The sequence below is a fragment of the Caretta caretta genome, chromosome 1 (assembly GCF_965140235.1).
Source record: "Caretta caretta isolate rCarCar2 chromosome 1, rCarCar1.hap1, whole genome shotgun sequence".
Classification (NCBI taxonomy): Eukaryota; Metazoa; Chordata; order Testudines; family Cheloniidae; genus Caretta; species Caretta caretta.
In genome coordinates this window covers 250061966-250089937 of record NC_134206.1, presented here as the reverse complement: position 1 = coordinate 250089937, position 27972 = coordinate 250061966, and the positions used below count along the sequence as shown (strand labels likewise).

Sequence of the window (27972 nt, the reverse complement as noted above, 5' to 3'; positions counted from 1 at the left end):
GCACTCTGGCCCACTGCTCCTGCCGGACAGCGCGGTGGCGTGGCTGCGAGCTGGAAGTGGGAGGGGGCGGATAGCGGGTGGGGGCCAGGCTGGGGAGGCACAGGCTTCCCTACCCAGCCCCCCATACAGTTTCGCAACCCGGATGTGGCCCTCGGGCCAAAAAGTTTGCCCACCCCTGGTTTAGAGTCTGATCTGCTGGCTCCCAACTGACGGTGAGTTTTCCTCTCTTTGACTGACTCCAGCTGTGACCGTATTTTGGACTCCCCACACCACTCCTGCCCCTATCTCTGGTCCTTCTGACATTACTCACTGTATTCCCCATTCCAGAAGCTTCTGTTCTCTCTAGAACATTGCTGCCAGTCTGCCTCTTATATGGGGGAGTATTCAGTATCAAAGTCATTTATTCTCTTTCACTGATTATGGAGCCTAATGGGTTTAAACTGAACTGAGGGAAGAACTGGTCTTGGTGTATTGCTCACGAAAGTTCATATGTTCGTTATGGCAAACCTAAAATATGTACTCCAGATATCTTGGGTGTAAGGTTACAAGAAGTGTAAGGTTACCAGCACATGACCAGGGTAGTATAGTGACACCTGTGCTCTACATGGCTAAGTTGCAGAGTTGAGCTGCAATCCTGACACCCACAGAGAGAATGGTTTTCATTTGGTTTGGGGAGACAAATAACAGAAGAAAACATACACCGAAGGCTGCATTTTCTTCAGAACTGTTACACTTGGATTTCCTGATATGGTGAACTGCATGCTGAAGTCACACTGAATGAGAACGGCCTGGGCTATCCTTGGCTAAAAGTGTCAATTTACTAAAACAGGGGTCAACAACTGGGTATGCAGCTTGATTACCAAATTGATTTGTATGGTAGCCTGCAAAGATTTTGGCTGTGACACTTTGAGTACCTTTCCCAGACCTGAAGAAGAGCTCTGTGTAAGCTTGAATGTGTGTCTCTTTCCCCAACAAAAGTTGGTCCAATAAAAGATATGACCTCCACCTGGTGTCTCTAAAAAATAAAGTGATATCCCAGATAAGTTTCTTCAGTACTGCAGTGTTTCCCAGAAGACCTTCCTGAAAATAAAATAAAATAAAGCATTTGTACTATGTATACCCCCCCCCCCACAAAAGATGACATTAATTCCAGAAATGTGCAAAGCCCCACTTACTATATTTGTGGGCACCTTTCCCTTATCTTTCCCTGCAGATAAATTCCCTTGCAGTGTGTACAAGTCAGAATTGGATTGTGTACATATTTTTTGCATGCTTTGCATGCAGTTTTCTTGAGGTGTTTTATTGAAACAGTGGAGGGAGAAGGAAACACTACTGCTATAATTAATGCTGTGCTTAGCAAAACTGTAGAAAGGTCAATTTGGAAAGGGTAACTGCAAGGCATAAACGTTACTTTCCAAAATAATCTTCTAGATTTACTGATTACTAGGTTTCAGTGGAATCAGTTACATATTACTGATTACTCTGGTATAGAAATAATAGGTTACTGATTACTTTAGTTACTTTTGTGTTACGCATGGAAGTTGCACAGAAAGATTGTGGCTGTACTGGATCCCATGAGATCATAATTCATGTCAGATAAAAGGATTGCCAACAAAAGTAATGGATAGTAACATATGTTTTACCCTAGGTTGCACACTAGCATCCCCCTCAGAAAAAAGTACACAGAAGAAAAAGATAAGGCAGCTTGTGTAGAACCTCCTCCACCCTAATAGCTCGGGATTGGATCATTGATCATATGGGACTCTGTTAAGGTCCTTTCGGTGGTCACTAATAAGAGGAACCTGTGATATAGATGAGTAAGATTGACTTAGAGTCACTTGTTCTCAGGAAGGTACAGTAGGGCAGAATTTGTGTGGGTGACTGTATATTTGTATCCTCCCAAAGGTTTCGATTTTGTTTGTTTGCTTGTTTTATAAAGTGGAAGTTTAACTTGAAATTTACTGAGCACTACATGGGTGGACCCCTCTGACTGTACAGATCCCAGTTGATTTCAGTGGGGCTCCCTGCAAGTGCTCACCCACACAGAGCTCAGGGTAGGATCAGGGCCCCAGGCTGTAAGATATGTGTGGCAAACTAATTCCTAGTGTAAGTGGGTTCAACTCCACTTGAAATGAATGGGAGCTACACCTGCTTATGACAGAATTTTAAATTCCCACTGAATTTTAAAGTTTTCAGCTTCTTTTGAGTGGGTTTAAACAATCTTAACACAAAAACCAACATTAAATGGATGAACTATCAGTGTGAAAATGCAACGGGTGGCCAGCGACACTGGGACTACCATTAACTATGCCTTTTGTCTTTAGCAAGACAAAGGAGATGGAAGAAAAAAAATCTGCACCTTCAGCGTCAGAATGGATTAAGGGAAGAAAGGATGCATATAAAGACATACTGCTGATCGACTCAGAGGTCACCCGGAGTCATTTGTAGAAGTTATGAGATCCACCCTGACCTTAAATTTGATATAATCTCTTGAAAATATGACATACTGTTTATTTTAATTGTTTAGTTCTTTCTAGAGGTTTTTATTTGATTCATCTAAGCAAACACTGTGTTTTAGACAGCTACATGTAAGCTTTTTTTTGGAAAGGGGATAAAGACCATTTCATTTCTAGGTCCAAGTCTGAGTCCAGCTCAGATCAGTAGCGTCTGAAAGTAATTATAGTTTGAGAGCTATCCAGTGGCCTTTGTGAAATGAGCTTGTGTTCTCCGTAAATGTCCCAGGGGACAGGTATCCACGTCAGAAAAAGCATGACCAAACCTGGCACTAAATCCAGCGGCATTCCTTGCAGAGCCTCCAAGGACTGAATGGGCATTTAGAGTGAACTACCTGCGCTCCTCCAAAGGTGGGTTTAACACCTCCCATGTTGGCAGGGCTGTAAAGGAAGCTTGTACTGCTACTTTCTTTGCTGTCTGTGGATCAAAGAAGTAGAACTTAAATCTCCAGGGATCTCTCTTTAGTGGCTTTCACCAGCACTAAGTTCATGTTTAAAACCTAGTACAAAGAACAAAGGAACATGAAAAGTGGGGAAAAAAGTAATGTGAAAATAGGGAAAAATATTTGGCACCGAGTTAGCAAAAGAAATCCCCATCCAGTTGTAAAATCCTCTCCTATCCCCTACGCAGGGACCAGCCCCAGCTGCTTATGCTGTTAATGATAGATAGACATGTTCATGTGGCTGGAATGTAGAACAGCTCAAGCCAATTCTGCTGCAAGTCCCACCTCCCTGCAGAGCTGCTCGAGTGAAAATTCAGTGCAGACAGCAGCCCATGTATGTCAGACAGAAACCCAGAGGTAAGAGACTGATAATATACCAGTCCACCACTTAACAAAATCAAATGCTGATGGTGCGTAATAAAGGGCTTCTGGCTTGGAGGGTGTGGGGGAAGGTTACTTGGAAAAAAACTAGTTTGAACTAGAACTGTGTGAAACTTTTGGAATGAAACTCCATATCTTTTGTCATAAACCAAAAGGTCAGGCAGGGTTTGCGAAAATATCTGCCAAGTTTCAAAAACCTCTCAGAAACCTAGGCTGAATATTTAGTGAATGTTGGCTGAGTAGTTTCTAGTAAACTGGAGGTAATGTAGGGTTTTGGGTGGAAACAAGTTGGTTTTGATCCACAAACAGGTGCAACTTGGCAATTTCAGCTGATGTTTCACATTCGGTTTGTGGGTTTGTTTAAAACTGGAAACTCAGCATGAAACTCGAGTGACCCAATATCAACCAAACTATCTTCAAAGGAGTTACACGAGGGCTGAATTTGGCCTGTGGGTGGCAGGCTCACACAACTAAAACTAGAAAGTTTGTGCAAACCCTTGGGGAGCCCAAACTGTTGGAGTTTAGCACAGATCTAATAAAGAGCACATATACAGAAGGGGGATTTTGCTACCTATGGATCATATCTGATTCCAAACATTTAATGAAATGGGGGTTTTGTTTTAGTAAGGACAGGTTAAAAAAGGAGTATGGACACCTGGGTTTGGCCCACTGTTTAGGTCAGTAGTGTCTCATCTCTCTTGGTAACTGCTGTTTGGTGGCTTGAGAGAGGATGTCTATAAGAACTATTCCCCCTCTTTGTATCAAACAGACCCACCCCTCCCTTACAGGTGGATTTCTGAGATTCTAGAAAAAATCATTGAATGTGTAAATACTAATTATTATTAATTATTTCTATTATAGTAGTGCCTAGAGGTCCCAACTGAGAACAGGGCCTCACTGTGCTAGGCACTGCATGAACCCATAGTAAAAAGACACTTCCTGTCCTAAAGAATGTATAGCCTAACTGGACAAGACAGACAAAGGAAGTATTATACCATTTCACAGCTGGAAAACTGAGACCCAGAGGGTTAAGAGACTTGCCCTGGGTCACACAGGAAGACTTCCTGACTCCCAGGAATAGTTTCACAGACATTAACAGAAGTTGTTCAGAGAAAAGAATAGCTTCTGGAGAAGGATTGAAGGAGCTATTGCTGGAGTTGAATTGAAACTCCCCATTTCCAGCTCTTTGTACCTTTGTACGTAATGATTACATAAAGTAAGAGATTAGTCAGACCTCTGGTTTCTGGGGAAGCTAGTCTGTCTCTCCATATTTACTATCTGCCATCTGGCTTTCTCTTTGTCTGCAGGTTTCTTTCTTTGCACATTTTACCATACTGCTTACCACTTTGTTTAAGGCACCCAAAACCCCAGTTCATCTATACCTAGGATTTTTTTGTCTGTTAGGCCATCCTCTACAACACATACAACTTGGTTTCTCAGTCTGGAGGTCACAGGGAGTCAGGCTGCAGTTCATGATTAACAAGCAGTTTGGGAAACACTGCCTTCTATACTACTTTCATTTGACATGACATTGCTCTCCTGACAGTGCCATCCCTCCACACAGCATGATTGGAAATCTGGCCTGTACCTTGGGAAGACAAACAGCTTCTGTGGCTCCTAGAATCATTCAGATGAGAAGATTCCTGCATGGTGAGTAGTGTCCTCTGAAAAAGTCCCTGTGATCGGAATGCAGCCGGGATCCTGAACTGGCAGCGTCTGGGAACAATGTTGAGGCAGCTTACCCAAGGTAGCCCGAGGCCTTTTAAAACTCATTTCACAGAGAGCTTCTGTTTTATGGCATTTATAGGAAAATATATGGGCAAGGGAACTTCGGTGCATGATACTGTAATATCTTGGCTGTGGTGATATTTTTAGCACTGACAGCTCCACTCTTTTAATGTGCACACCCTTCTCAAATCACAGCAGACTTGCAAAGCCCAGTTCTCCTCCCACTTACACCAGTGTAAATTGGGATTAGCTCCTTGAAGTCCCTGGAGTTACACAGCTGTAAAATTGGAGGGAGAGGATAATGAGGCCCATAATGTTCAATATGAAATTGATTGGCAATTGACTTCACAGTTCAGATTTCAGGAGAGGCGTGACTGGGACCCTTCGATGCTAGTGCAATACAAAAAACAATAATACTAGGGTTAAAAGGATCCTAATCACTCTTCAAGCTCTACATTACTCCTAATAAAATTGTTTGTCTAAATCTGATGACACCTTGGGCATAGATCTAAACTTGGGCTATCTGAATTCCTGCCTTTGGTGAGCGCTGTAGGTGCTGAGCTGATATAGAATAAATTCACAGCATTCTCTTCTCAAAATTTCCCCTAAAATTGGTCTCAAAATGATTAATTCTTTTCTGGTTTGTGGCACTAAGTAGTATATTTACTTGAAAAGTCTGAATAATTTTTTTAAACCATTTATCTTTAAAAAAATCCTGTAAATTCCATACTGAATTTACCATATGCAAAACAATTCTACATTTGCTCTTTTTACAATCTGATGCCATTGGAAATATGGAATAAAACTCTCTTTTCAGCCGTTTGTGATTTTGTTGGGCTTTTGGTATATTCAAGAGAGGCAGAGCGTTCAGGATTCCAAATGCTGGTGTGTTCCCACCTTTCCCATATCATTCTGCAGGAAGAGAAAAACACTCTGATTATGGGACGAAACTACGCTGCAAAGCATAAACGTTTTTTTTTCTTACCCAAATGATTTAATCATTTCAGGAGGCTTTGCTTCTTGCAATGGCTTTGCAGGACACAGGACAGATCCACAAAAATTGGGACTGTCCCATAAAAATTAGGTTGTGTGCTCATCCTAGTGTGATCCTCCAACTCCCTGAATAGTTATTCCCACACTGCCTAATGTATATCAGTTTGATAAATCAAGAAGTCTATTGCCGCCTTAAAATATAAATGATTTTCCTATATTTTATTCCTAGGAACTCATTTCAGGGTTTCATCTTCTGTGGCGGAAGCTCTGGCTGATGGCAGACCGATCGTAGCCTTGGAGAGCACCATCATTACACATGGCATGCCCTATCCCCAGAATTTGAGGTTGTAGATTTGATGATTTGATGACCCTAGTGCAGCAAAACTGTACGGTTGTGTCTGATAATCTATGGGCCTGTTTCTGTATTTGTGGTACACCCAAAGCTGCCACTACAATTAGTGGGAACTGAGGGTGTGACACGCATGCAGAATATGACCTCAGTTACAAAACAGTTGCATCTGGGCTTCCAAAGATAGCAGAACTACATGACAAACCCCAGATTTACATGTACTATACATATCCATCTGTAGCATCAAATCCCTGGCCTTCTTCACAAAGTGGCAGCAAATGATGACATTCCCTTGTCTGGATAGAGATCTCTGGCATTTGTGGCTGGATGGCTTGTGGAGACCTTGCAAGTACTCATAAGTTTCTTTGGCTACATCTTTTATAATGTAAAAGTTACTAGAATACAGTGATGACCTCTGCTCATCTGTACCCGTAAGAACATTGACTGTAAATGCCACTACAATGTTCTGCTGGACTCTCTTGCTGGCCTATGCTAAGACAGCACTGTGCCAAGGAACCCCATCTCTGCAACCAACCCTTTACTTGTGGGTACCCTCTATATCAGTATTCCCCTGAGTGGCACTGCCAAAAATGTAAGCAATCTCCCATACTTTTGCTTAGCTACTGAGCCACGGCACAGGAAGGTTACTGTACTGAATTTTCTATTTCTTTCTTACACAGCCATTATTTTTCTCTGGTGCTGTTTCTTAGAGATCAGAATGCAGTGAGTTCTGGTTTTGTGAGAAGACAGCTTGAGGCTGTTTAGGGCAGGTACAGAAGCCGCGGGGCAGAAGGACCTGCCAAATCTGCATTCTGCTCAACAAAAAATGAAGTAGTCTCACAAATCAGTAAATAAAAAGCCTGCAAAGATGACGAATCCCCAGCTTGCAGCGCTTTAGTATCCCACGCCTCTCACTGTCCACATCTAAAATCAGCAGTATGAGAGCAGGAATTTGAGTGTTTAATGAAGACTTGGAATAGGTGACTATCCAGTAAAGGTGAATGAGCTGTGACTCATTAGCCAGTTGATACAAAATGTTTTATAAAAAGCAATCCCATCCTTCAGGAGGATCATTTACACTAAATACCCTCACTTTTCAGGGAGCTGACAGCACTTGGCCTCTACATCTTCAGGTCTTACAAAACATGGCAGACATGGAGGTACCTAATATAAACACATACCAGATTATCTGTAATTGCTTCCTTAACATACCAAATCATTGCCCTTCATTTCTCCATGATATTCACATTCAGCTGTTTGGTGGAGAGAAAAGCTGGCAGGGTACAGTAAATCAAGTTAATGGAAACAAATCCCATCCACACCTGTTTGCTCTGCCATGTGGAAAGCCACTTTTAAACAAATAATCTATGGCACAGTTTAGGAAGAGTTCTCAGTCTCTTCCACCCACACCTGCCCTGGTTTACCCTTTAGGATGAAGTCAGAACTGATAAGTGACTTGGGACATACAGCACTTTTTTGCTCACTGGCCACAGAATAGACATGGCTGCATATTAGGGAGGGAAGACTATAATTAAAAACCTCCACCACAAATCATATCTCTAATCTATGCAACACAGACAGGCAGGTCAAACCTTCAGACACCCACTGGAAACTAAACATATGAAGGGCCCGATTTTCAGAGCTACTGAGCATTGGCAATGGGAGCCGGGGGAAGATCTGCACTCTGGCAATGAGATCCAAAGACTTCTGTTAGTTGTTAGGTGCAGGAGGGGACCCCCATTTAGCAGAAGTTGAGGGAATGCTATAAAGTAGCAACTGGAACATGGTGGCAAAGAGATCTGAAGATATTTCCCACCTGTTCACTTTTCTGTTTTATTTTTTGTTGCTCTGTTTGTATTATTCCAGCATGGCTAGAGAGGTGGAAGAGATTGTAAGGACAAATGGGTCAGTACCTGCAACCGTGGGCATTTTAAATGGCAGGATCCACATCGGCCTTAATGATGAGGAACTTCAGTTTCTGGCAAAGAGCAAAAATTTAGTTAAGGTATCTCGGAGGGACCTTCCCTACGTTCTCAGCCAGGTACTGTATGTAGATATTCATTGTCATCAAGTTTTCTTTATAGCAATGTTATGCTGCCCTAGCCTAAAGCCAGGTGGGAAAAGTACTTCTCAGTGTAGTGGAGATGTCATATACAATTTTCTATTGTTAAGATGACATATTCACAAAACATGTTCTTAACTAGGTTCCACACTAGTAGAGCTAGGAAACCACAATTCAATAGCCATTTCCCCAAGGAAATCATTCTTTGCTGGCTCACAGCATGAAAAGTGAGGCTTGGCTTAGAGTATGCACACTATAGTGAAAAAGCACTGGTGTGCTGCAAATGATGGTCAATGCAACTACAATGATAGGCCATACACTTTAAACACGCACACAACTGTTGAAGTGACTTCAACTGCTCAGGAGAATTGCCAGTTTGAAACCCCGGTGCCTGAAATCTTCTGTTTATCAGCAAAGCGCGCATTGCAAAATTGGCAGCAGTACAAGACTTGCCAACATGCCTTAATCCTGGGATCATGGGAACACTTCCAGGAATGAAGGGGAGTTCATTCTTTGCCCCCTCTGCTGGGACTGTTAACAAGGGTGCCAATTATTATGGTGGGTTTTTTGTTTTGTTTTTTTATGATGTGGATGATTGTCCAGTAGGAATCAGACTGAGACCATCTGCTCATTTTGCATAGGCCAATGAACAGCAATAAGACAGCAATGACTTTAGGTTGTTATTTGTCTGGACTGGATTCAGCTTGGTGACCAGCCATTAATAAGATTTTTTTAAACAAATATTTACAGTATAACCTCATGAATTTGGGGCTTCTTGCTTGTCTTCCCTCCAAATAGCTTGGACAAAGATTTGTGACACAGATGCTCTATCTGAATAGTCTATACAGGAAGACTAAAGAGACTTCATCTCCATTTATGATGAGAGATTCTCCTTTCTCTTCCTGGTGTTATTATGGCTCATGTGTCTACTGCTGACCTCTGGAGCCCAACATCAATGCACCTGCCTGCATGAATATCTAGAGACCATTGTACCCATGAATAGCAACACTGACAAGAAAGGATGGCTGACAGAGAAATGATGGATCAAATTCTCTGCTGGTGTGAATGGGCACAGCCCCACTGATTCCATTTGGCCTGATACCTCTGGCAACAGCATCCACGTAATGCTACCCTTTGCGAGCCACATCATTTCATTACTCCATATCTCAACAGCAATATCTAACAGTGCTTATCTCATACCAGTCACAATCATTCCTTTTCTTGTAAGAATCATGCCTCATTAACCTTTTTATTAACCAGGTAATCACTACTGCTATCCAGAGCACAAGCTTACCTGTTAGTGTCCCCTATAGCAAGAAAAGCAACAACCATCAAGGTGCAAGAATGTGGAAGTTAAAGACACTCTGCAGTGTGTCAGTTACATCAAAATAAGTTTCCTCAGCACTTACTTTTCCATCCCAGTCCTTACACTGCACACACCCACCCCCTGTACTATTTGAGTGCCCTGAGGAGTCAGGCTGCGTAAGAGAATTTAAGGTATTCCACCTTACTCAGCATCTCTGAATATGGCCTTATTGTTTATTACTGCAAATGAATGTTCTTGGTTTTCCCTGAGGGTTTGTTAAAAAGAATACTGTAGCAGTACTCTGTTACCCGCAAACTGGGCACAGCAGAATGTTTTGCAACTGCTGGTAGTTCGTCCATGAACATACAGTTCCCCTGGTCACATAGTGTGTGGATTATGACTGGCTGTTCCATGACAGGGTTTGTCTGGCGGTACCACTGTGTCAGGGACGATGATTGTGGCACACAAAGCAGGAATCCCCGTGTTTGTGACAGGAGGAATTGGAGGGGTCCACCGCGAAGGAGAGAAGAGTAAGAGGAGCATTGCACTTCATATTGTCTCTTTGTTGTTGAATTAATGTTAAAGTTTCATTGTTTACGTCCACCTTTTTTCTCTTTCCTGATTAGTCTGTATAGGCCCACAGTATTCTCCTGCTGGGAAGAGTAGAACAATCACCCCCTGCCTCATTCCAAAGATGGGGATAAATCTACACTAAGGCTCTGACCACACTATGCTTGGTATCTATAGCACAAAGTTTAATTTGCACACTTCTCAGAAAAATATCCCTGACTACACTGGTCAGGGAAATCTTACAAGAACCCTACCAGGAACGTGCCTGTAGACACATAGTTGATGCTAGCATGGTTTCAGAATGAGTGTCGTCAGGGCCTCTGATATTTCACCTGCCTTTCTTTCCAATTCTTTCTCTCCACAAGGCTCAACTTCTTCCTCTGGAACACCTATATTTCCCAAGGGAGATGGGAGCTTCTCTTGACCTTTCTCCCATCCACAGAATGGTGTGTATACCATTTGATGTTGCTTGCTAGCCAGTAATTCAGTCCAATGAGAGCTGGCTGCACCCTTTGTAGTAGCAAGCTATGCTGATACAGACTATCAGGGAAGCTGAAGTTATTGGGGATACTGATAAATATGCTTCGCTCTCTGTACTCAGGTGAGACTCTCTTGCAAGCAAGCAGGATTGGGCCCTGGTCAGTGCTTAGGATGGGTGACCCATAAAGGACAACCTAGGATGCTGTAGGAATATGACTTTTTAGTGGCATTCTCCCTTCTGAGTCAATACTAAACCAAGTGCTCCAGCACAGTTTGAAAGTGCTGCCTTTCGGATGAGATGTAAAACCAAGACCATGATCCCTTACGGTCAAGAAAGATCCCACAGCACATTTTGCAAGTGAAGGGGTATCACTCATCGTGTTCTGGCCAATGTCCAAATTTAGAGAATTATATTCCTCTTATGTAAAATTTGCACTGCAATTTTAATTGGACACAACATTCTTCTTCACTTCCATCTCCCCAGCAAGGGAGGAGAGCATGACGATTAGGAATGCAACTCTCACTAACACAAAGGCTACTTGTCCCTTAACAGCTATGGATGTGAGTGCTGACCTGACCGAGCTAGGACGCACTGCAGTTGCTGTGGTTTCCGCAGGTGTTAAGTCTATTCTGGACATTGGTAGGACGCTGGAATACCTGGTAGGTAGCACAAGTTGTTGTGTGGGCTGCTGAAAATGAAGGCAGAGAACCAGTCAATCCCCAATAGCCCCACAGTTCTTGCCAACATTGTCTCACCAAGCCAGGTTCTAAGGCCACTGCATTTTCCTCCACAGTTACGTATCTGACTCTTTGCTTTGAAAATTACTGTGCAATATCTAGACTAGAAAAGAGGATGTGTAAAACTAACCAAATTCTATTCTACAGTGTAGCAATTCTTAGCTGGGTAGGTGGGAAAGTAGCCACTGTTGGTGGCTCTTCATTCCATCTGCTGATTATTTGTTCATCTCATCTTCACTGTTGTAGGAGACTCAGGGTGTCTGCGTGGCTGCCTTTGGGGAATCAAGGGAATTCCCTGCCTTCTTCTCCCGCCAGAGTGGTTTCCAAGCACCGTGTCAGGTGCAGAATGAGGAGGAGGCTGCCAAACTTATTGGTGAGTTTGCAGTGGTGAAAGGCCCAAGCTGTGAAGTTCAGATTTGGATCAGAAGGCAGAGGTTCATACAAATTGCTCTGTCTTAACGATTTATTTTCTGTGTTAATTTCACCTGGCGAGGAGGCTGTCCGGAAGAACAGCTTTCCTGTCCCCTTGCTTTGGAAGCAGCCAGAAAAAAAAGCCTCAGCCTTTAGATGGAACCAACTAAGCAGAAGTTACATATGCCCTGAGTCAAGGGTGCTGGAACAACTGGTATAGTGGGGGTGCTGAGACCCACTGAAGTAAACTGTAAACCCTGTGTATGATGGAAACCACTTCAAGCCAGGGGGTGAAGCAGCACCCCCAGCAGCCCCAGTTTCAGCACCTATGCTCTGAGTTGCATAGAATTATTTACACACACCCTAGCACTCTCACATACATGCAGTTTGCCTGCTCTGAGGATCTGGAGGGGTTTCAGGTGAGCCCCTTGTTAACAAAGCTGGCCTCTGGACCTCAGGAAGAAGAATCACAGCTTTCCCTACCAAAAAAAAAAAAAAAAAAAAGTCTCTGTCCCTTTTCATTGCAAAGATGGACTTGAAAACATAAGCTGGTGCAAATTGATTGGTAGGGCTGAAGGGACTATGCAGCTGGTCTCTACTTCTGGAGCAGGTTGGGAAGACAAACAGATTTTCCCCCCACCACACACACACACGGTCTTCACTTCTAGAGCAGGCTCTGGAAATTTTCCGATGGAATGTTTTCCCATTGATTTGCTGAAAGCAAAACGTTTTGCAGAAATGCATCATGTCACCTTTGATGAAAATTAGTTTTGAGACAAAAATAGAAAAAAAACATTTCAATAAGGTTGAAACATGCCATTTCGATTTTTTCAAAACAGAATGTTCTGATTTGCTGTTTCAAAATGACTTTTTGTTTCAATTTTTTTGATTTTCTCTTATGAAGTCTAATAGAAAATAAAAAAATTGAAACAAAAAGTCATAAAGTCAAAATCAGAAACAAACTATTTTACTTTATCAAAACAAAACATTTTTTCTTTTTTGGAGTATTTGTTTGTAGGGAATGTTTTTTGTTTTCAATCCCTTCTGGAATGAAACAATTTTGAAATCGTGAAACTCCCCCTGGAATGAAAAATCTGGGTTCAGCACAGCTCTGGAGTTTAGTTTGGGTATATCCTGAAGAATCATCTCTCTAACTCTCCCCCAAAATCCTCAGTGTAGCCCTGTGCATGGTATAATTTTGGAAAGAAACTGGTTACATATAAGGGGACAAGAAATTGTTTTGCAATCTGCCCAGGAGCATGAAGCTGGCTCTGCTTGTTAAAATCTTCAGCCCTCTCTGAATTCAACCACTATTGCTGCGATCACTGCAGCTACTGCAAAGGGAATTCCTTCCTTATGTTCCCTGTCACTGGGGAGACCCCACACGGTCCCTGCAGCCCCTCCAAACTTCCACCAGCAGTCATAGAATCATAGGATCGTAGGATTGGAAGGGATCTCAAGAGATCATCTAGTCCCTGCACTCAAGACAGGACCACGCATTTTCTAGACCATCCCTGACAGTGGATGAGGAGACAGGGCCAAGCTGCTACAGCACTATATGGGAGTCCTGTGGCCACAGCAACCTATTATTCTGGCCAGAGACTGTGTGTCTGCCCAGTCCCAGCCTGAAGTCAGAAGAGCTGGTATGAGGTGCGAGTGTGGAGCCATGTTCTCCCACTCATCCTCATACTTCACCATATCGGGGAGACCGTCTTGCTTACATACAAACCAGCTAGGAGGGACCTCCAGTGGCCAGGGGAGACCTGCCCACCTTAAAAACCAGAAGGAACTTATTCCCCAACTGACTACCCAGCCCACCGCCAGCAGGGACCTGCTACCCACCCACTCAACCATCCCACAATCAAGGCCACAGGAAATCTTGCCTGCCAGCACTGCCACTGTGAGGACAAGCTGCCAGGCAGGGGAACTGCTTAGGCAATATGTCTACACTAGCCATTTTCGGGAAATCTCCCACTGCTGCAGGACAACCATTGGCAGCAACAGCGGGAGCACTAGTGTAGACAGAGCACAGACGTTACCACCACCCACTCGTCTAACCCTGCTCAAAGCAGGTCTAGACCACAAGGGAGCCCCTTCTTAAGATAGGAGTACTTGTGGCACCTTAGAGACTAAAAAATTTGTTTGAGCATAAGCTTTCGTGAGCTACAGCTGTGGCTCACGAAAGCTCATGCTCAAATAAATTGGTTAGTCTCTAAGGTGCCACGAGTACTCCTTTTCCTTTTGCAGATACAGACTAACACAGCTGCTACTCTGAAACCTTCTTAAAATGTTGTCTTCAAATCACTGCTTTCCTCACACATATACCTGACTTATACACAGACCTCCCCTCCCCGCATCAGACTTTACACATACAACCTACAGGCTCTTGTAATTTACATGTCCCCAGCTGTGCCTAACCCACAAAGGATGTGTGTGTTATAGCCCCCCCGCTACGAGGCCTGATTCTTCTTTAGCTCAGTCGGCAGAGACTTGTGCTTTCAGCTCTGGAGATCACTGGCTCAATCCTTGATGTCAGGGAACATTCCATCACACTTATGCGTGCGTACGCTCTCTCTCTCTCTCTCTCTCCTATGCCTTGGTGCTTCAGTTTGATTGGATTATTCAGCTCACACAGACACAACTAACAGCTGTCTCTCCTCTCTCAGCCAGCACCTTGGCACTGGGCATGGGCAGTGGAGTGCTGATTGCAGTGCCCTGCCCTGAGGAGGAAGCTGCTTCAGGACAGGTCATTGAAAATGCCATCCAAGAAGCTCTGAGCAACGCCCGGTGAGAAACACTCCAAACTTTGTCCTTAATTCACTCTGTGATAGTGACCACATAAGAGGCTCCAGCACTGATTTAGGAGAGGAGATGGGGATATTTAATTTTTTTTAATTAATTTTAATTTTTTTGTAATCAACGCCTTGGCACAGACCAGGGATGGGCATTTTAAAAGAGAACAGCATTGCCTTAAAAAAAATTAAATATCTCCATCTCCTCTGCTAAATCAGAATTTATGAGCAGACACAGAAACTGTAAATACATTTGTATTTCAAAACAAAAATGATTTAAAAATTAGCTCTCCCTTTCACTTTCCCCTGCATCTATTAATTGTGTGTGAAATTCACCCTTGTGCAGATGGCCAAAACAAGATCTATGGAATACTTGAACCCTCTTCTGCAGAGAGAGGTGAATTTCACTGCACATCAGTAATAACGCCTAAGCCCAAGCTAAGGAGGTACAGAAAAATACTGTTCTCTGGGGGTGAGGGAAACCCAGAACACAATTTTTAGCAGCTAAGTAGAAAGAAGAAATATCATTCTAACTACTTCGCTTTGAAAAATGAGTAGTAATTTAAAATCTATACTTAGATTATGTTGCAGATCTCAGGGGCCCCAGACTATTCTTGCTGTGATCATTTCTCCAGACTACACTGCAACAAGGATATAGTGCAGACTATGTCCTTAATCTCAGGTCTGGGTGACTCCTTGATATGATTTTCAGTATAGTTCTATGTACTGTGTACTGAGGCTTGTTTACTGGGCCTTAGACAGCATGCAGTTATATAGCTAGATTATCTGTTAGTAACCAGTGCGTCCACTCTGATGCCCTGCTAGCTCACTTCTTCCTATCACAAGGTATTTTCTTTTTGTTTGCAGGTCAAAAGGGATCATAGGGAAAGAGCTGACTCCCTTTATGTTACAAAAGATGAATGAACTGACTAGTGGAAAATCGCTGGACTCCAGTATCCTTTTACTAAAAAAAAAAAAAATATTCCACAATCCCCTCCAAAAAATGTCATTGTACAGGTTGACCACAAAATACCGTCACTGTTGCTAATCTGGAAACTTGAAAGCGCAAAAACTTTAGCATTTCAAAACAGTTGAACGCACAGAAATAGTTATTAAGCTTGTTAATAACACTCTGTCTCCCTCAACTTCTGTTGTAAGAACTAGTGACTGGCAAAGAGAGGAAGAGTTCTAAAGCCAAGGCTCCCCTGCAATTTTCAGGACAGGCAGTACACCAAACACCCAAGCTGCCAGGCTCTGTCAGTCTTAGAGAGAAGACTGGGCATCGTTATTATATGTCACTTGAGTAGCATTTGTGCTTGAGCGTACTGGAGTGTGGTCAATCACCCTGCATATGGAGCCTGATTCCCCACTGCTTTGTTCAGTCAGTTACACTGATGCAAAGTGAGAGTTAAGTGCCAGCACATCAGTGTGTAAGTCTACTTGGTACAGGTGAGGAAAAAGGATGGCCCAGCAGTTAGGAAGTGCACTTGGGAGACATGGATTCAATTCCCTAGTCCACTACAGACTTCCTGTGTGATCTTAGGCAAGTCACGTAGGGCCAGATCCTCAAAGGTATTTAGGCACCTAACTGTTAGGCTCCCCATCTGATAGCGTTTCCCTGCGTCCGAGGTGCATAGTAAAGATAAATGCCTTTAAAGACTGTGAGGTGTCCACGCACTAGGGGAATCTGGCATATGTACAATAACTAGAGTGGGGTGAATCAGGACCAAGAGGTCCCCCTGTGTCGTTGTCCCAGTCTCCACTTCCTGTTCTCTCCCCCTTAGGGAAGGGAATTTCCAACACAGGCTTCTCCCAGGACAGTTTCTTGCTGTTCATTTCTTTAAAAAAGAATATCCATTCAGACATCGCTCTGATCCAGAACAATGCCAGAGTGGGCAGCCGCATAGCTGTGGCCCTGTGCAAGATCCAAACTGCCACAGGGAAGGGCAACCTGCCTCAGTGTGAGAAAGTAACTGCACTTAGGCCTGTGAGTCCTCTGCTCTTCCGTGTATAGTGCCTATTTAAAAATAGCATTATAGATAAGTTCACAGCCAGTGTCCAAAACATGGTAACTCTATCCACTGTGGGGCAAGGACCATCCATTCTGCTGTAAACAGCTGGAAAGTCTCTCTCTCTTCACTCTCTAATTTCCCTCAGGTGCTTTTTAAATCCTCTTCATTCTTTATTTTCATTCCCTCTTTCTAAAAGCTTCTCTGAGCCAAAGTCCTCAGTGATTAGCAGAGGTATTGGTCTTAGTCATCAGAGTGGATCCCTAGGACATTCAGCTTGGGTTTCCTACAAATCCCTTTAAGGTTCTACCTTGTTTTCACATTTCTCCCCTTCCCAGCACATATATACCTTTCCCAACACGTCAACTTAGTTGATGTCAATGCAAAGTAAAGTCATGTCTGCACTACAGAGCCTTGGCCAATATAGCTATGCTGGCAGAGCCCCCTAGTGTAGGCACAGTGTAAACTTGCAGAAAGAGTTCTGCAGGCATAGCTACACCCCGTCCTCAAACAACATTAGCTAGGCTGACAGAAGCACTGTTCTGTCAGCCAAGTTGCATTTACACTGTTTGTTTGGGGTTTTTAAATTATTTTTTTCCACACTCATAACCAACATAGCTATGCCAATGAAACTTTGTACTTTTGGTGTTGTGTGTACACGTGTGCGTCTAATACCCTGCATGCCTCAAGAAGTTTATTCTTCTTCTGCGGCTAGCTGTAAGGAGAAGTAGTTCAGAGGGTAGAATTCAGAATAGATTTTCCTTTCTTTCCAAAGGCACTCTGTGGAAGGACTGTCTGGTCTGGCCTAGCCAGATAAGATCAAGCCTTCACAGTATGATTTTCATCTACTTTGATAGGTTGGTGGGAGAGTGAGCTTGAGAAAAACAAACAAAACTCAGCACTTCTTCTGGCCAATTTTTTCCTCTACTTTCTCCTCCCCCCACCCCACCCCCATTAAGGTGGTGATTGGAGGCATCAACGTGGACTTCATAGCCAAGGCAAGGAATACCACCATACAGGTACTATATCTAAAGCACTCGTAGACACTACCATTCTCAACTACTTTCACACAAGTTCCAAGCTAAAAAATGTGTGTGTGTGTGTGTGTGTGTGTGTGTGGTGTATCTGAATATGGAAGTGCAGAGTGGGTGCCTAATGTGCCTTTATATTTGGGGAGGGTACAGTGTCATGTATTGGTGTAATACGGGGTAGTCAATAATAGGCGGACTGAGGGTCAAATACAGACCACCAGATGCTTCTGAATGGACTCTGGAATATTTTTATTTACTTATTATCATCATCATTGGGTTTTTTAAAATTATTTTCTCTTAAGTCTAGACATTGACTATACCTTGACCAAGACATTGGGACCTTGACAAAAGATAACTGACTACCTCTGGTGTAATGTGTGTATGTGGGCACACACAATAACCTAATCTGACCTGCATCCAAGCTGATCTCAGTGCACTTCATGGCAGGAGAGGAGGTACAAAAGTGGCAATATACCACCTTTGTGGCCCTCATGTTCAGGGGCTGTCTTCTGGAGGCAGCTCTGACCCATGTGTGTAAGTTAAGGCTGATCAAATTTACATCCAGCTGCCCCCAATCCCAAGGGGCTGTTCTAGTAGACCAGCTCATGCACAGAGCTGCCCAGCCAGGCTCCCCTTTTCTCCAGCCACATCCCTGGTACCAGATGCTAGAAGTGAGGTTATGGAACAGCTACTTCTGCAGCACCCTAGGATAACCCTTATACAGAGGCACTTCCCAAGAGGAAGTTTTTTGTCCTTTGCATCGCTATGGTTGGCAGCACAAACCAATGGGAGCAGGAGCCAAAATCTGGTCCAATGTCTATGTGTAGAGTACTGAGGGTAGGTTTATTTTTGTTTGTGTGTATAGCGCATGTCAGTGTGTCAAACTGTACAGAATACAGCGTGGCGAGTGAGTGTATAATGCAGTTATGGGGGTGTGTATAGGAAGCATGTGGGTATGGTTAGAGAACATTTACGTAGGGGGAACTCCTATCTGCGCAGAAACAAATCTTAAGAAGCCTTTCACAAAAGCTGCGGTGTTACAGTTACAGCCAATCTGCTTAACTAACTTGGATTTGGATGGGAAATCAATTGTAGTTTAGAAAAAATATAAAGTGGTAAATGTCCCCAGCAACTCATTCTCTCGCTTTTTTTTTTCTTTTTTTAAAGGAAGTATCTTTTAAAATCTATTTGGTGTCTCAAGAGTTTTGTCTGGAGCAGAATTGTGTCATCTCCATTTCAAAGCATGCCTGCTTGCCTTTTAAGTGTACATGTACTTTTTATTTTTTTGTTTTCTGATGGGAGGTAGTGTACAGTACAGCTGAATATGGCGTTATGCATTTATGTGAGTGTGGCAAAGTACCTTGTTCTCCTCAAGAGACTCAGTCCTTTTTAGCCTTGGAGACACCGGCTTGGGCAAGGCAAATCCTTGCAGGTAGCACAGGGTCCGGTTATTCCTTTCCCTGATCAGTCCCTTGTGTTTGTTTTCCTTCCCTTCTGGGGCGGAGGAGTGTAGCCTCCCTTCCTCCCTTGGTGTCTTGCTGCCCTTAGCCGACTGGCAGCTTCTCTCCTTCTCTCACTCTCTCCTCCCATGCCAGGACCGGTTTAAAAAGGTCTCCACCAGTTGGAGCCAGCTGAACCTAATTAGCTCCCTAGCAACCCCTTTTCCAGCTGAACCTTATTTCCCCATGGTTATCTCCTCAGTGGACAGGGAGAGGCTATTTAATCCCCTCGGACTAATTACTACCCCTCCCTTTTTTGTAGCTGTTTGTCCTGGGTTTACCACACTGTTTTTCTTGGGTTTACCACATTCTCTCCCCTCCCACCCCCGCCCCACTCAACACTATGGGGTTGGGCTACTTGAGTCAGAAAGCAGTGCACTCTTGATAGGCCATCTGCATTGCCATGTTGGATTCCAGACCTATGTTGTACTGTGAAGTGGAAGGGTTGAAGCGACAGGAACGAGCTCGTTACTCTCGCATTTTTGTCTTTTGTTTTGGTGCGTCCACTGCAGAGGGACATGGTCCGTGACAAGGTAAACCTCCGTCCTAGTAGATAGTAGAGTAGGCTTTCTACGGCCTATTGTACCGCCAGGCATTCCTTTTCCACTACAGTGTTCTTCCATTCCCTAGGCAGGAGCTTTCTACTGAGGAAGAGGACGGGGTGTTCGTCGCCTCTGACCGTTTGTGAAAGTACCGCCCCCAACCCTACTTCAGAGGCATCGGTTTGCAGGATAAACTCCTTCCCCCAGTCTGGGGCTACAAGTACGGGGTCTGTGCAGAGGGCCGTCTTCAGATCCACAATAGCACCTTCAGCCACGGCAGACCAATTTATTATGTCTGGACCCCTAGCTTTTGTTAGGTCTGCTAATGGGCATGCCCTGGTGGTGAAGTGGGGAATGAACCATCTATAGCACCCCACTAGTCCCAAGAAGGCTCTGACCTGTTTTTTCCGGAGGGATCGGGGCAACTTCTGTATAACTTCTAACTTGTTGAGTTGGGGCTTCACCATGCTCCTCCCCTCTATTTTCCCGAGGTACTTGGCCTCAGCTAACCCGATCGAACATTTGGAGGGATTCACCGTCAGCCCCGCCTTCCTCAGGGTGTCCAGAACCGCTTCCACCTTCTCCAAGTGCATCTCCCAGTCGGGGCTATATACAATGACGTCGTCGAGATAGGCTGCCATGTACTTGCCAGGGGGTCGCAACAGCTTGTCCATGAGCCGTTGAAATGTAGCGGGAGCACCATGCAACCCAAAGGGGAGGACGGTGTACTGATACAGACCTTCTGGAGTTGCAAAGGCCGTCTTTTCTTTGTTGGCCTTGGCCAGTGGGATCTGCCAATAGCCCTTGATCAGGTCAAGGGTAGACATAAATCGTGCTTTTCCCAGTCTGTCAATTAGCTCATCTATCCGGGGTATAGGGTACGCATCAAATTGGGATACTTCATTCAACTTGCGGAAGTCATTGCTGAACCTCATACTGCCATCAGGCTTAGGCACTAATACCACGGGACTTGACCATTGGCTATGAGATTCTTCAGTGACTCCTAAGGTCAGCATTTTCTGGACCTCTGTCCTGATTGCCTCTCTTTTGGCCTCCGGGATCCGGTATGGCTTGATGTTCACTTTCACTCCAGGCTCTGTGAGGATGTGGTGATGAACCTCCGTAGTCCTGCCTGGCTTTTCCAAGAACACATCCTGGTTGCGTTTGATCAGGCTGATCACTTCCGATCGTTGTTCTGGAGTCAACCCCGGAGATATCCCCACCTGGTCGGGCTGGTTGCTTTTAGGGGATGGCGCCCCCAGCGCAACCACCGGAACTTCTCTATCCTGCCAAGGTTTCAGCAGATTTATATGGTAGATCTGCTCCAGCTTCCAGCGGCCTGGCTGTCGGACCTTATAGTCGACTTCTCCTAAGGCTTCTATTATTTCGTATCACCCCTGCCACCTGGCCAGGAGCTTGCTCTCCACCGTGGGTATGAGCACCATTACCTGGTCTCCCACCTGGAACTTCCGGGTTGCCGCTTGGCGATTGTAGTATGTCTGTTGTGTCTCTTGTGCCTTCTCCATGTGTTTGCGTACAAGGGGGGCAACTTGGGCTATCCTGTCTTTCATCTGTAACACATGTTCAATGACATTTCTCTCTGGGTTCGGCTGTTCTTCCCAGCCTTCTTTAGCCAGGTCCAGTATGCCCCTGGGGTGGCGACCATATAACAGCTTGAAGGGAGAGAATCCCGTAGAAGCCTGGGGTACTTCCCTTACGGCAAACAGCAAGTAGGGCAGCAGAGCGTCCCAGTCTTTCCCATCGCGACTAACCACTTTCCGCAACATGTTCTTCAATGTCCTATTGAAGTGTTCGACAAGACCATCGGTCTGGGGATGGTAGACCCATGTCCTGAGGGTCCGTATGTGGAGCATTGTACATAGGTCATTCATCAGCTTAGACACAAAGGGGGTCCCTTGGTCCGTCAGGATCTCCTTGGATATCTCTGGAAAAAATCTGGACTAATTCTTTGGCTATGGTCTTGGTTAGGGCATTCCGCAGGGGTACGGCCTCAAGGTATTGGGTAGCATAATCTAGTATTACCAGAATGTACTGATGGCCCCTGGCTGACTTCTCCAATGGCCCTACTAGGTCTATAGCTATTAGCTCAAATGGGGTCTCAATAATTGATAGAGGTACCAAAGGGGCCCTTTAGTGTGGTCGGGGCCCATGTATCTGGCATTCCGGATAGGATGTACAATATCGTCGGACCGCTGCGTAAATGCCAGGCCAAATAACCTCTGCAGGATCCGATCAAGAGTCTTATCGACCCCTAGGTGGCCCCTGAACAAATGGCTATGGGCCAGATCCATCACGGCCCTCTGATGCTTCTGTGGGACCAAGAGTTGTTCTACGACTTGCTCTTGGACCCAGACTACTCTGTATAGCAGATCGTTCTTAATCACATAACATGGCCCTGGGCCCTTAACTTTCCCCTCCACGGGGACCCCATTTACCTCAACTACTTCTTTATGAATATTGTTGTATATTGGATAATTGGCCTGATCCTGACCAAAATTCCCGAGTGCGATCCCCATTTGTCCAAACTCAGGAGGGGTCTACCTCAGTCTCCCATTTGGGGAAAGCCCCTGGGGAACCCAGTTCGGCGATAGGATCACCAGCCCAGTCCCACTGTTGGTTGAGCCACCTCTTTCCCCTACAAGCATAGACTTCTGGTATTGGGTCAGGATCTTCGTCCCCCTCCTTTTATCTTCCCTCCGTTCCCTCCGAGTCTTCCCCGGCAGGGAGAACAAATCCTGGTCAAATTCATGGAAGGCCGGGGTGGGGGGGGGGTTAACTAGCAGGACCACCCCCTGGGTCCCGGAGTCATTATTTTCTTCTACGTTCTCCCCGGAGAGAAGGCTATCAAATTCTGGGAAGTCTCATCTGATAAGGACTGGGTAGGGGAGTTTCAGAACTACTCCCACCGTCACCTTAGTGGGGTTTCTGCGAACTTCTATTTTTATGGGGATGGTTGGGTAATAGTTGACATCCCCATGCACACAGGATATTCCTGAGCACTTGGCCCGGGATAGTTGGTCCTGCCCTACCAGCTTCCCCGAGACCAACGTGATCACACTCCCCGAGTCTACTAACGCGGTGGTCTCTATACCATTCATCTTAATGGGTCTAGTGTACCTATGAGGGACCATCGCAACCCCAACTAGACCTATTAGATCACATGGTCCCCCTATATCTCCCAATTCGCATTACATGGGCTTTTCTAGATTCGGGCATTGGGCAGCGATAGGCCCTAATTCACCACAGGCATAACATCGGTACCCCGCTCAGGGCAGCTCCCTATCTTTCGGGCTGCTGGGCTTTATCCCCCGAGTCTTTCTCCCTCAGTCCTCAAGTCTCTCTGGGACTGCCGGCTGCTCTTCCACCTCCTTCCTCCCTTCCATTATCCGGCCTGGCGCTAGGACAAACCGGGGCCTCGGCATGGAGACTTGTCTCCAATTCTGGCGCTTTCCTTCCCCGGTGATCTGAGAAAGTTCTTGGGCTGCTAAGTGCCTCTCTACGAGGGCAACTAGTTCATCATAGGAGGAGGGATCATTTTGACGGACCCATCCTCATATGTCCGGCGGCAACCCCCTCATGTACCTGTCCAACACTAGGATTTCCACTACCTTTTCCAGCCCATGGGTCTCGGGGCAGAGCCACTTCCGGGCGAGGTGAATTAAGTAAAAAAACTGGGACGTTGGCGCTTTGTTGTCCCGGTATTTCCTCTCGTGGAAGCGTTGGGCCCTTATGGCTGGCGTCACGCCTGACCTTGCCAAGATTTCCACCTTCAGCTGGGAATAATCCATAGCTGCTTCCATGGTCATGTCGAAATAGGCCTTCTGGGCCTCCCCGCACAGAAATGGAGCCAGGATCCCTGCCCACTGGTCTTGGGACCAGGCCTCCCATAGTGCCGTTCTCTCAAACGCGAAGAGATATCCTTCTATATCGTTGTCTGTTGTCACTTCTGTAAATAGTTGCTTGCCTGCAGCGGCCGGGTCCCCTGGCGTCTGTGCGTCAGGGCTTTCAACTGGTTTACTACTTCAGTAAGGGTGGCTCGATCTTGGGCCACCTGGTTCATCAGTAATTGGTTCGTCTCCTGTTGGACACATACTGCCTCTTGCTGGGTCGCCATCTGTACCCTCGGAGCTTCTTGTTGGGCCGCAGTGGCCTGTATCAACGCCTTCACTACATCCTCCATTTTTTTTTTTAAAACCCTACCCTGAGATGGCTTGCCACCGAGCCTTACTCACTCACTATCCCACTGCTTACACCATGTGTGGCAAAGTACCTTGTTCTCCTCAGCAGACTCAGTCCTTTTTAGCCTTGGAGACACCGGCCTGGGCAAGGCAAATCCTTACAGGTAGCACAGGGTCCGGTTATTCCTTTCCCTGATCAGTCCCTTGTGTTTGTTTTCCTTCCCTTCTGGGGCGGGGGAGTGTAGCCTCCCTTCCTCAAAGGGTTTGGTGTCTTGCTGCCCTTAGCCTGCTAGCAGCTTCCCTCCTTCTCTCACTCTCTACTCCCGCCAGGAAGGGTTTAAAAAGCTCTCCACCAGTTGGAGCCAGCTGAACCTAATTAGCTCCCTAGCAACCCCTTTTCCAGCTGAACCTTATTTCCCTGTGGTTATCTCCTCAGTGGACAGGGAGAGGCTTTTTAATCCCCTGGGACTAATTACTACCCCTCCCTTTTTTGTAGCTGTTTTTCCTGGATTTACCACAGTGAGGTTGAGTGGGACTCCTGGTTGGCCTGGTTTAAATTACAATGCACTGATTGCTGAATTAGGGACTAGGGGCAAAATCCTGCTCTCAAATATGGTATCCTGCTCTCCACACCTATGCAGGGGAGTAATTGCTGGAGGAATCCAGCATTAATAGCTAGGGAATGTGAACAAAGAGGTTATAATGAACACAAAAGTGATAAGATGTGGGCCATGCCAGATCACTGAGAGTGAATTCTAGAGCTGAGAACACCCTGTTTTTGGTCCCCAGGAGTTTTAACTGCGAACTGACATCAGAAATAGCCTTGCTGACAGCAGCTGTGAGAGGGCACAGAGGAAGAAGCCATCTGTAAAATACAAGATCCCTAGTCTATTTACGCTTTTAGGACCAGATTTTTAAAAGAGCTCTCATTGTTCTGCATTGCCGATTCATATCAGAGCACTGGTGTGATGCACTCTCATCATGCTGTCCCTTTTAACAAGAAGACAGCTGCATTCTGTACTGGTTGTAGATTCTGAGTGGCTCTCAAGGATAGCCCAAAATAGAGCACTTGAAAAGGAAAGTAATCTAGCCTGCCGCAGAAAGGCCACATTTTTTTGGCCAGATAAAGATACAGGGGGAGGCAATGCAGCTACCATGGTACGTGGAAATCCAGGAACAGAGAAGAGTCTATTCTTCCCTCCAAGAATGCACACCACCTTGACAAGAGGTGGATAAAGACCCTCAACAACAATGAAATCATAGTCCCTATTTAGTTCCCCAAAATGCTTTCTCCTGCCAGCAAGCATCATCTCTGTCTTGTCTTAAATAAGCTCAAGTGAGCAGGTTTTTATCCAGTTTCTATCTTAGAAAAACACAAGGAAACAGGCTCTGTCTGGGCTCAGCAAAAAAGAGAGAGAGCTGAGTATCACCTGCATAATTGTCCAAGGAGATCCAGAAACTGTTCCACATGGAGTCATCTCTTTTTGCTGCGAAAGCAAGTTGCTAGTTTTTCCATAACTGTAATCACCTGCTGCTTTAAAAAGATGTTCTATTTAATTTCTCTCTGTTGCTGTACTCCTGACCAACATTAAGGGGGCGACAAAGCTTCACATGCTCTGATCTATGTACAAAGTGATGGTAAAAGAATTGTAGTGGCCACACTCTGTTCCAAGAGACTGAACAACCAGGAATTTGAAGGGTTTGCTGTGATGAGAAGAATGAAGTAGGGATTGAAGAACAGGGAGTGTGAATGTAACCCACACACCTCCTGGGTGTGGTGTTCTGTCCCATCTAATGGCACCGAGAGCACTTAGAGAGAGAGAAAATGAGTCTGCTCTACAGCCTTAGCTAACAGCCAGTTGGCTTTTAGCTCATGCAGTAGAGGTTCATGCATTAAGCTCCAGAGGTCCCCAGGTCGATCCCACTTGTAACGCCGACAGTGTGTGGGTTATATAGTTCTTTAGGTGAGGAAGCACATCCCGAGCTTCAGAGACTTCCCAGTTGAAATCCCGGATGAGCCCCCACTTGTAATGTCGACAGACCCCGGTCGCCCGTAGGCAGGCTGGGATCTCTGGAGCTTAGTGCATGAGTCTCTACTGCATGAGCTAAAAGCCAACTGGCAGTTAGCTAAGGCTGTAGAGCAGATTCATTTTATCTCTCTCTCTAAGTGGTCTAGGTGCCATTAGATAGGACAGAACACCACACCCAGGAGGTGTGTGGGTTACATGAGCACCTTTCAATATTCTTACTGGAGCCAGTTTTGAAATCTATGTAACTGGGATTGCTGTAAAATGGATTATTTGCTCTTCAGTGTGCTCACGCTGTGAGCAGGTTGATTTAACATTAACATAGGGATGAGTTTTCAAAGCAGTGCCTTTGACTCACTCAGACAGGCACTCTGGCTTTTAACTCCTTGGTGGGATTTTTTGAGGCTACATCTATTGCTGACAGTGGGTGTCAGAGTAAAAATAGCCAAGCTTGGTGCTTTGAAAATCTGCTGCTGTCAAATGGGGCTGTGTAAACCTTGCAGCATTCATATAGGCAAGCAATTAGGGGAAGCAGAGAGGGAAATTCTTTACTCCTGGCAGTGCTGAAAGCAAGCAGGAATTCACAGGTACCACTGACAAATTTAACCTATGGGCCAGGTGGGTCAACGCCAGAGGCAATAGTAAATGAGGGGCAACAGTCAATGGTGAGGGGAGAAAGACTGAAGGGATACCCAGGTGCTTTGTTATAAAATGTTTCCATTTTGATTTGACTCAGTTGTGTGTTTCTCTATACTAATCAGCTAAGTGTAAGCAGGGGAATGGTCCCGCTCTTATGGGGAACTTTCCTGTCTTATACACTACCCCGGTGAAATAGGCTGGTGAAAGGATCTGAGTCCTCGCTCCCATTCCCTTTACCCAGAGGCCTTCCTGACCTCAAGGGCTCCCCTTCCACTCTCCTGTGTGGCAGAGTCCTCATAAACCCAAGAAGGCTTGGCCCAGGATTCCTGGGGGGCTCGACCCCCCAACCTCGTTGTGGTCACTTAGGGCAGGGGCTAGGGTGTCCCCACTCCGGGGTGCTCTCTCTACACTGGATGCTTCCCTGTCCCACTGTCATTACATACAGTTAAAAGCAAATATAGTTTATTAAACAGCAATCAATTAAAAAAAATAAGGAAAAAATGGGAAAGGTGAAACGAAAACAGAGAACCCTGCTCTGTGGCACAGGGACATCACAACCAGCATATCTGGAATGTAAGGGAAGTTCAGTCTGTTCCTTACAAGTACCAGGCCTCCCACCCAGGCCCTGGCTGTGCTGCAGGGATGCTGCGGTCAGACACTTGCTCTGGCGGTGGCCACACACCCTCAGGCTCTAGGTGGCAGGACCCTTCTTCCCAGCCCCTGCCCTGCCTGGCCTGCAAGGCCTCTTGGCTGGGGGTGTCTCCCTGGGCTGGGCCTGCTGCCCAGGATCCTCCTCGCTCTCCCCAGCTGCTCACCGCACCCAGCTCCAGACTGCTCCAGCTCCAGCTCCACTCTGCCTCCAGCTCCCTGGGCTGCTTCTCTGGCCCCTCTGGCTCCGGTTGCTGCAGCTCTGCTCCCAGGACAGGTCTGCTCTGTGGGCTGCCTCTGTGACTCTGCTCCCAGCATTAACCTGCTTCCTGGTCTGTTTTTCTGGCCCCCCCGGATCTGGAACAGCTCTGCTCCCCAGCTCAGCTTGGGCCCCTGCTATCTCCTTAGCTCGGCCCCACTCTGTCTGACCCAGGCAAATCCAGCTCACACAGAGGACGGGCTCTTCTCCCCCCAGCTGCCTCCTGACTCCCTGATTAGCCTGCCCACCCTGTCAATCAGGCTGACCTGGAGCATTGGTCTCTTCCCATTGTTCCTGGGGACTGTCAGTCTCAGGGTCCTGATTTCCCATGGACCCCTTCCCCTTTCTTTTGG

General features: G+C 45.6%; 1 protein-coding gene and 1 long non-coding RNA gene across 2 annotated transcripts in view; one reads left to right on the top strand and one right to left on the bottom strand.

Moving 5' to 3' along the window:
- LOC142070018 (uncharacterized) lies at nt 1–27820 on the bottom strand. The gene is made up of 4 exons (XR_012665987.1): nt 27528–27820; nt 4926–5053; nt 2849–3013; nt 1–1080 (listed from the first exon to the last, which is right to left on the bottom strand). It is a non-coding gene; the product is annotated as an uncharacterized LOC142070018 (long non-coding RNA).
- The window catches only part of LOC125627037 (uncharacterized), a 47796-nt gene continuing 23015 nt past the window's right edge, over nt 3192–27972 (top strand). Inside the window, exons 1-11 of the mRNA XM_048830744.2 lie at nt 3192–3313; nt 4884–4987; nt 6288–6402; nt 8274–8448; nt 10194–10305; nt 11379–11485; nt 11810–11936; nt 14641–14761; nt 15634–15719; nt 16629–16753; nt 17735–17794. Coding sequence (XP_048686701.2) covers nt 3192–3313; nt 4884–4987; nt 6288–6402; nt 8274–8448; nt 10194–10305; nt 11379–11485; nt 11810–11936; nt 14641–14761; nt 15634–15719; nt 16629–16753; nt 17735–17794 — 1254 coding nt within the window. The remainder of the gene's footprint in view (nt 3314–4883; nt 4988–6287; nt 6403–8273; nt 8449–10193; nt 10306–11378; nt 11486–11809; nt 11937–14640; nt 14762–15633; nt 15720–16628; nt 16754–17734; nt 17795–27972) is intronic.